Source organism: Pundamilia nyererei, unplaced genomic scaffold, assembly GCF_000239375.1.
Source record: "Pundamilia nyererei isolate P.nyererei 1_Seehausen unplaced genomic scaffold, PunNye1.0 scaffold00468, whole genome shotgun sequence".
Taxonomy (NCBI): Eukaryota; Metazoa; Chordata; class Actinopteri; order Cichliformes; family Cichlidae; genus Pundamilia; species Pundamilia nyererei.
The window spans coordinates 12,237-22,073 of NW_005187869.1; the positions used below are offsets into that span (position 1 = coordinate 12,237).

Below are 9,837 nucleotides of genomic sequence, written 5' to 3' on the forward strand. Positions count from 1 at the left end.
GACACCAGTGAGACACTACAGTGGGACACCAGTGAGACACTACAGTGGGACACCAGTGAGACACTACAGTGGGACACCAGTGAGACACTACAGTGAGACACCAGTGAGACACTACAGTGAGACACTACAGTGGGACACCAGTGAGACACCACAGTGGGACACCACAGTGGGACACTACAGTGGGACACCACAGTGGGACACTACAGTGGGACACTACAGTGGGACACCACAGTGGGACACTACAGTGGGACACCACAGTGGGACACTACAGTGGGACACCACAGTGGGACACCACAGTGGGACACCACAGTGGGACACCACAGTGGGACACTACAGTGGGACACCAGTGAGACACTACAGTGGGACACCACAGTGGGACACCAATAAGACTACAGTGAGACACCAGTGAGACACCTTTGAAATTACAGTGACACTACAGTGGGACACTATGGTGAGACACCAGTGAGACAACAATGGAACTACAGTGACAGTACAGTGAGACACCAGTGGCACAATGAATTTTGTGTTGCTGCTGCGCGCGCGCGCGCGCACACGCACGCACGCACGCACACACACACACACACACACACACACACTGTATCACCGAGTGAACGCCAGCCTAACTCGCAGCTTTCCATCCGTTTAGCTGCGGTACAGCTTCAGAAAGGTGCTCAGCGTGCTGTTCAGCTCAGCGTGCTGTTCAGCTCAGGCTCCGTGGGGACCTGCGCGTGAGCCCACCGCTCACGAGCACACACACAGCTGTCAAACTGATTAGTAAGATTGTAACGCGTTCAGGAAGTACTCGCTCTCCACGGTATGACGTAAGCGTGTGTCCGGTGACCAACCTGAGGCTCGCTTACATACACGGCCTTATCTCCCTGCTGAAGAAACACGTTGTCCTCGAGCTGAAGCGAGCCTGAACGCGCGCGCGCGGCGCGGCGCGAGCACAGGCTGAAGCTGAAGCTGCTGCTGTTCAGACCGCTCCGGATCAGCGCAGAGTAGCACCTATGAAAGCGCACCCACATGTAGACGTAGCACAGCGTTATGAGCATGTTAGGCTGCGCACCGAGCGCCCATGGTAGCTCCTCAACTGAAACCAACTCGGAAGCATTACTGCGTCCACAGCCGAGAAGCTAACGCTACAACTCTTCTTCTTTGGTTTTAGTGGTAGGTAGCGACAAGCGGCGGGGCGCATTACCGCCATCTATGCGAAAACCATCTCGGTTTCTTCTTCGAGGGATGACTGCCCTAATCCAGGTGATCTAATGGAGCATTGTTTACATCCAGTTTGAACGTCTCGGTGTCGCGTTTGTTTGCAGTCCTTTAATAAAGTCAGTCATTCACAGTGAGTGTTCGTGTTCTTCATACTCTCCTGCCAGCGTTTACGCAAACGACTGTCCTGTCCATGTCATGCTTCATCGTTCTAACAAGCTACCAGCGGCTCTGCTGAAGCTGTCGTGGTCCATCAGCTGCTGCAAGGAGGACGTGATGAAGCCGACCGATGATCAGTGTGCGCGCGGTCTGCGTCAATATGATGAACACAACATATGATGGTTCAGTCACCATTTTTGATGCAGACTTGTGTCGGTGGAGCTGAATGACTGTCCACAGGGCTGTGATGTGCAGCAGCAGTTTGTGCCTGCTGTTTCCAATAAAACTCGTCTGTGTCAGATTCTCCCATTTCCACTCGCACTGCAAAAGCTGGTGATGTCTGAATACTTAAACTTGTGATCTCTACACAGAAGAGTGAGAGAAGGAAGGAAGCTGAAGTTAAAAGATTGTAGTTATATGAAGAAAGTTAGAATATAAAGTATTTATTGAACCTTTGATGAAGAAAGACATTAACAACCAACAAATCAAAGCCGTTTGTCATTCATAAATCCAAGTTCATGTTAAAATGCTTTGGTTACAGTGTCACAGATTTTATATTCACATATGAACAATAGTATTTATTAAAATAAAGTTATTAACTTTATTTGTTTACACATTGTGAGTTCATTGGTGTGAAAGTGTGCCCCTCCTTCCTGATTTCCTCATTCTTTGTGTGTTTATCACACTTCAGTGTTTCAGATCATCAAACAAATGTAAATATTAGACAAAGACAACACAAGTAAACAAAATGCTGTTTCTAAATGAAGGTGTTTTTGTTTGAGGGGTAAATAATCCAAACCTACATGGTCCTTTGTGAAAAAGTGATGCCCCCTAAACATAATAACTGGTTGGCCCACCCTCAACAGCAACAACGGCAATCAAGCATTTATGATAACTGGCAATGAGTCTTTGACAGCGCTGATGAGAAACTTTGTCTCATTTTTGCAGAATTGGAGGATTTTTGAGCAGAACCGTCTTTTCATGCCACAGCATCTCAATTGGATTCAGGTCAGGACTGTAACTAAGGCACTCCAAAACCTTCATCCACTCACAGTTGGACTCACTGGTGTGTTTTGGATCATTGTCCTGCTGCAGAAGTGCGCTTCACTGTGAGGTCTTGAACAGATGCCCAGACATAAAGCAGAACAGCCCCAGACCGTCACACTACCAACACCATATTCTCCTGCTGGTATGATGTTCCTTTCCTGAAAACCAGATGTAACGGGACACACACCTTGCAAAAAGTTCACCTTTTGTCTGACCAGTCCACAGAGTATTTTCCCAAACGCCCTGGGGATCATCAAGATGTTTTCTAGGAAAACTGAAAGCCTTTATGTTCCTTTCCTCAGCACTGGTGTTCATCTTGGACCTCTGCCATGCTGGCCATTTTTGCCCAGGCTCTTTTTGTCTTATGGTGGAGTCATGAAAACTGACCTTAAGGGAAGCAAGTGAGGCCTGCAGGTCTTTGGATGTTGTCCTGGGGTCTTTTGTGACCTCGTGGATGCACTCTTGGGTTAAGTTTGGTCGGCCGGCAGCTCCTGGAAAGGTTCACTGCTGGTTCATCCACCTTTCTGGATAATGGCTCCCACTGTGGGTTGCTGGAGTCCCACAGCTTTAGAAATGGCTTTATAACCTTTCCTAGACTGAGAGGGCTCAGGTACTTTGTTTCTCATTTGTTCCTGAATTTTCTTGGATCACAGCAGGAAGTCTGACTTCAGAGGATCTTTTGGTCTATTGCACTTTGTCAGGCAGCTGTTATGTAAGTGATTTTTTGATTGAGCACAGGTGTGGTAATAATCACGCCTGGGTGTGGCTATTCGGCTTTCTAAAGATGTGATACACTGCAGGTAATGTTTTCACACAGGGCAGGTTGTAGGTTTGTGTTTTTAACCAGATGTTTAACATGTGTTTACATTCAAACTACTTTTCATCACACCAGTGTGAAAAAAGGCCAACAACGAATTGATGTCAAAGTAATAAATGATCAATGCACCGATTTATTATCAAACTATACACACATGTTCCAGTGAGATATCCCTACAATTAAAATCAGTCAGTTATTGGAGTATTGTCTTTAGTCATTCTAAAATGATGTGCTTGTTTTCCAACCAGCAGACCAAAGTTAACGTGGTATTGATTAGTTAGCCAAAACAGTTCAACCATGAAGAAGTGTTTCTAAAAAGGAAACGAAGAAGGCTCAGGTGAGTCGCAGGTGAGATCGTACTGTAGCAGACAATAAGGAACAAAACAGACCTGTGACGTAAACATTAAATGATCTAGCTGATCAGGCTGCAGGACAGATGCTCTCCTCTCTAATGTACCATCACAGAATAACCATGGTTACAAGGGGACTCTGAAACTCACGATCGGTGTCATATCGATGCAAAAGTAGTAAAACATAGTAAAAGAAATATGCTGTGTGCATGACTGCTGTCACTGAGTTTTTAAAACAAAGTGAATAAATACTTCTGGAGGAAATCATGTGAATAATGAAAAAACACAAATCCTTTATTATCCTGTTTTGTGTCTTTTTCCAGTTTCTCCAAAAGTTGATTCTGTTCATCTGGACGTAGCGTTTTGTGGGAGAAATGTTTCATCATCATCAGGTGACGTCTTCAGTCTCAGCTGACTGCAGGTTTCAATCTTATAAACAGGACATTTGCATAATGACTGAAACCAGCCCACTGAAGGAACAATGGGCTGGGAGGTCAGTTTATAATCATCAATATGTAAAGTCTCATGACCATGGATCAACAACCACTGATCAAAGTCCATGAGTCCCATTCACAGAGAGTTGGTGAATGGCTGCAATCACAGCATGTAAGATGGTGACAGATGTACCCTTAGGCCCCTCCTCCATTCAGAGATGGTCTTTCCCTTTTCACGTAAATGGCCTTCTTGACTCCGCCCTCAAACCAGCGTTCCTCCCTGTCCAGGATGTTACATCCTCATCATTGAAACAGTGTCCACTGGCCTGTAGGTGTAAATAGGCTGCAGAGTCCTGGCCTGACGAGGTGGCTCTTCTGTGTTGTGCCGTCCTCTTAGCCAGAGGTTGTTTGGTTTCCCCGATGTATAAATCCTGGCACTCCTCCTGCACTTAACAGCGTACACTATGTTACTCTGTTTATGTCGGGGACCCGATCCTTGGGGTGGACCAGTTTTTGGCGCAGCGTGTTTTGGGGTTTAAAAGCCACAGAGACCCGGTGTTTAGAAAAAATGCGTCTCAGCTGCTCCGATACTCCTGACACGTACGGGATCACTACAGGTGGGCAGCGGTTGTCCTTCTCTCCTGGATCAGCTGGAGCTTTCTTTAGGAGCCTTCCCAGCTTTGACAAAAGTCCAGCTGGGATAACCACATTTACTCAGGGCCTTCTTGATGTTCTTCTGCCTCCCTGGCCGCTGTGTCAGGTTTACGGTACACATCAGCTTTTAGATGTCCCCCATTACTGATGGAGAATTTGCATAATTAAGATTAAGGAACTGACCTCCCAGCCCATTGTTCCTTCAGTGGGCTGGTTTCAGTCATTATGCAAATGTACTGTTTATAAGATTGAAACCTGCAGTCAGCTGAAACTGAAGAAGTCACCTGAATGAGTGATGAAACATTTTTCCCACAAAACGCTACGCCCAGATGAACAGAATCAACTTTTGGAGATTTACTTACCTGGATGATTGAGCATGCGTCATGACGTTTTTCCAGTTTCCATTTTCTTTTACGTATCTGTTCAAAGATAGAAGTATAGTGCTGTCATAGCAGCAAATATACAACAAACATCAAGCACTTGTATAAAATGGGAGTAGAAACAGAGATATGATATATACTTATAGAGATATAGCTATAAATATACATACAAAAGAACAAGTATAAGTGCCAATATATGTTGTGGTGTACAAAGTGACAGGGTGCACTGAGGTGTGATTAATCTTGTTCCACATGTGTGGATCTGACCTCAGTGGATTAATGAAAGAGTCTGACAGCAGCAGAAGGAACGACCTCCTGTAACAACGTCAGACAGCCAGGCTGAAGGAACCTGTTGCTGAAACTGCTCTTTTGTCCAGGGTGTAATGGAGGGGGTGGGAGTCCATGATTAAGAGCAGTCACTGATCACCTCCTCCAGGGTGGTGAGCTCATGCCAACGCCAGACCGTTAGAACATATAGAGCAGCGTGCTGCAGACACAGAATGATCCAAGCCTTAGAGCTGGCGATGGCTCCGTGGGTGGCCGAGGGGAGCCCATCATTTGCAAAGTGATTATGAAAGTGCTCTAAAAATAAAAGGAAAAGGAAACAGAGTCAGCAATAAAGGAAGTGATGTGACCGAGAAGACAGACGCCATTGGATGCAACGTGCACAGAATCCAGCAGAAATAAGCAGCAGCATTAACATCTGCAGCTGTGTTCAACACTGGGAGGGAAATTGAAAAGAATTTAGAAATTCCATAATTGATATCACTTATCGATTCTCATTGGCTCCGCTTTGAGACCATCTCTGAGGCATCAAAGACTTTACATCCTGGACGGTCAAATGTTTGTGGGTGCTGGAAGCGTTTCCCCTCTTTGTTGTGATCATTACTCCAAAAAGTAATTATTGCACATAGAACACTTTTCTTAAAAGTAATGACGTACCTTACTTAATTACACCCAGGAGAAAGACATTTGTTACGTTACTCGTTACGTTACTTTCGTTTTACTCTTATGATGTTGTGAAATGATCTGAAACACACTGCTGTCTGATAATGAACCCAGAGGCCATAGCCGCACACACGATTCTACTGTAGAAACATGAGCAGGCAGAAAGCTGCAGCCTGACTGCTCATCACTTTGTTATGTTTGTTTTAACGTACCGAGCAGTACATGGCCAGGCCCCAGATGATTTATCCAGGCTTCTCACAAAATACACTGCTGCTCGTTGTCTCTGCTCAGAAACAGAGTTTGTTGGTTGCTCCCCGAACACGACTGAAGAGGAAAGGGGGCGGAGCCTTTCAGTCTGTGGCACCAAGGCTGTGGAACAGTCTACCTCCACAACTACGTTTGGTTGACTCTGTGGAATCCTTTAAAAAGCAGTTAAAAACTTTACTGTTTAAACAAGCCTTCGGTTGACCAACGCTTTTTACATTTTGAATTTACATTTAAATAAGAGGTTAAATGTAAATTCAAAATGTAAAAAGCGTTGGTGTATATTGTGCATTTTGCAATTTATCGTACTGTTTATTTTAATCTTTGTGTACAGCGCTTTGTGACTACCTGTCTATGAAAAGCGCTTAATAAATAAACTTTACTGACTTACTTACTTACCTGTTCAGGTGCTGGTCTGGGGTCAGCTTTAACGTCACTCTGGGTTCTTGGCTAGCTTAGCGTTAGCATGCTGCCGAGTATGATGCAGTTGTGTCTGTCGTGGAGCAGTCTCCACTTTACTATTGCGCTCTCATCCTTCTGTGTAGTGATGGGCAGATGAAGCTTCATGAAGCACTGAAGCTTTTCATCCAATTGGTTCACCCCAGTGCAAAGCGTCTTGAAGCTTCATTTGCTCTAGTAGGACATCTACTGGATGTAAAAATATTAGTTAGCATGAATTTGAAGAGTGTGGCCGTTTGCACACAGCCTGTAAATGTCAACAACAAAAGGAGTGTGTAAAACATGTATATTGTAGTGATGGCAGTATACTGTGTATATCTATACTGGCAGTATGGAAAATGATTATTTGGAAATGCTTAAAATGGAAATGATCATTTCCTGTGAGGTGAGGTGTGGTTGGGGTGTGGACAGTAGTTGTGCTTTTGTAACGTTGAGGTATGGACAGCTACACACTGAGGCTTTGAGCCTCAGTCCTGCCCACATTTCATTCTCTAAAAACTAAATTTTCACTGCTTTTATGACCTTTTTAGTGGGGATAACATTTAAAACATTTAATGATTTAACAAATCTTTTGAATCCTTTGTCCTCCACAATGCTAAATGGCTGGGAGTCCTCAATCACCATGCTAACCAGGTCTTCATCTATTTGAGATTGTTCTCCTGAGGAAAGACAATAAAGACAAAGCACAAATATAAATATCACACACGTAACTTATTACAGTTGTATAATATTGATATATCATTTAGTAACATTACAGCATGCTATATTATCGTGGCATTTGATGGCTCACCTGGTCTTGCTCCATAATCGGTGTTCCCCCTTTTCTCATGCAAAGCTCTGTAGTGCCTAAGCATGGATGAGGTGTTGTTGTTATATCCCAGCTCCCTGGCACATAGCAAACACTTCACCTTGTACAAAAGTAAAGCTGCTTAACATAAATTGTATTGCACCATCAGTATTATGAAAATACATCTTCTGTAGAAATTTACATACCTTGTTGGGAGTAATAAAATCACAATGTTCCCACACAGGGGAGGACATCCTCCTCTTCTTAGCTGGCTCCATTCTCTCCTAACCTTCTCTCCTCACTTCTCAACACAAGTAGTGATGGGTTTTCTAGCTCTTTTTAGAGAACCGGCTCTTTCGGCTCGACTCACTAAAAAGAGCCGGCTCTTTCGGCTCCCAACGGGCTCTTCAGGTTGTTTTGTTGCTTCAATTAATTTATTATTAACAATAATATAAAATTATGCACAAAAGGAATTACTAATGTAAAAAAAAGAAGTTGTTTTATTTATATATGTTTATATATAAATATATGCGGTGGCCCCTAGAGACAAAGCACGTACAAACTCCAAAACACATTTCTAACATTAACTGAACTTCCAAAGCAGAGCTACCTAGATCACTTAAATGACACAATTGAAAGCATGTGTGTATTGTTTGTGTATTTATACACAGGCACTCATATATATTCAAATAATTTAAAAAATGTTCATTTACCTGTTACTACCACACACCAAATCCGGTCATTGGTACTTCCTGGCTTGTGTAGCCACTAGGTAACAAAGCTCAACACTGCGCCCTAGCATCCTGGAGCACTTCTGTTGTCTTTTGTACGTGTTTTGAGTTTTTATGTGGTTCTGAGTTTTTACGTGTTTTGGAGTTTGTACGTGCTTTGTCTGTAGGGACCACCGTAAATATACTTTTATTTATTCACTCCACATAAAATGTAATAAATAAATCATATAATACAAAAACCAACTATTCACGGTTCAACTTTTAACTATTTAAATTTTCAGCTTTTTCCTTTTAAACATATTTAAAGTGTAACAACATTAAACACTGCAAACCACAACACAATTAAATATAAATTAAAAATATGAAAACAAAAAGAAGATGCACATTCTCTGTCATATGGGCCTGCATGAATAAAATTTCTGAATCCTTTATCATCCGCAACTGAAAATAGTTGTGGATGATTACTATACCTTTCTAATGTGACATTGTTGTCCCTGCTCTCTTTCTCTGTCTCTCCCTTGGTAGTTACCTAGCATGTGTAACTACCGCGCCTCCCCCCTTCTTCCCAGCGCAAAGCACAAGGCTCACGAGTGGAGTGAAGCTGAAAAAAAGTGTGTGAGAGAGAGGGTGAGAGAAAGAAAAAAAACCCATGGCTCCCAATAAGGAGTCGGCTCGCGTCGTTCACGTCAAAGAGTCGGCTCTAAGAGCCATTTCGTTCGCGATCGACACATCACTAGACACAAGCGTTGAAGCCTCGATACAGTCACATCACTACTTCTGTGCAGTAAAAATGAAATAAATGTCCGCATCCACGCTACAGACTGCGGCACGATTTCAGTTGATCGTAGCCAGAGTGCAAGAACTGACAGGCAGGCAGACCAACGACTCCAAGCACCTGGACTTCAGTAGTGATCTTGATAGCTGTACACGTACATCCACACCAGCAGGTGGCAGTAATGCAGCAGTTCGTTGCTGAAGTCTGTGTTTGAAAAGTTTTCTTATGGCAAATAAGACCGGAAATGGGCTCAGCATGCCGGTGTGCTCGCGCAGTTCGGCATGGGTGCTCGCTACATTCAGCAAGAGTCTGTTCGCGCTGTCTCTCGGAAAGGCAGCGCTTAGCCGGCCAGGAAGTCCGCTGTTAGCACCAGCCGCAGGTCAGGCATCAACAAGAGGCAGCATGACAGCCACGGGCATGTCCCAGAGAATGGTGTGGGTGGACCTGGAGGTGAGTCACGTCGTGGGAACTGTGGTTATTGCTACAAGGCACTAAACGCTTTACTTAGCCGTTGAATGTAACGGTAAGCTGTGGAACTAGATGGCGCATATAGCGCTGGATGCTGGAATAGTTGTGTGAAGTGTCCAACGAGCTGTAGGCAGTCCACGCAGGAACATGGCACGCGGGTGTGCAGACTTGAGCTGCTGTTCTCAATCTGTCTGTGCTGTTTATAATGACGACTACGTGTGTGTGTGTGTGTGTGTGTGTGTGTGTGTGTGTGTGTGTGTGTGGGTGACAGGGAAATGAGTCAACAGAATGACACACCATGTCCGTCTCTTCCGAAACCAAAGACAGACGTCCTCTTCTCCTGCTTCCCGTC

General features: G+C 44.2%; 2 protein-coding genes across 2 annotated transcripts in view; one reads left to right on the forward strand and one right to left on the reverse strand.

The window, feature by feature from the left end:
• Positions 1–1,964, reverse strand: part of LOC102195678 (biotin--protein ligase-like) — an 11,981-nt gene extending 10,017 nt beyond the window's left edge. Inside the window, exon 1 of the mRNA XM_005753816.2 lies at positions 846–1,964. Within this exon, the coding sequence (XP_005753873.1) occupies positions 846–1,052 (207 nt within the window). The 5' untranslated portion in view covers positions 1,053–1,964. The remainder of the gene's footprint in view (positions 1–845) is intronic.
• Positions 1,965–9,053: 7,089 nt separating this feature from the next.
• smfn (small fragment nuclease) overlaps positions 9,054–9,837 on the forward strand; it is a 9,240-nt gene continuing 8,456 nt past the window's right edge. Inside the window, exon 1 of the mRNA XM_005753814.2 lies at positions 9,054–9,467. Coding sequence (XP_005753871.1) covers positions 9,243–9,467 — 225 coding nt within the window. The 5' untranslated portion in view covers positions 9,054–9,242. The remainder of the gene's footprint in view (positions 9,468–9,837) is intronic.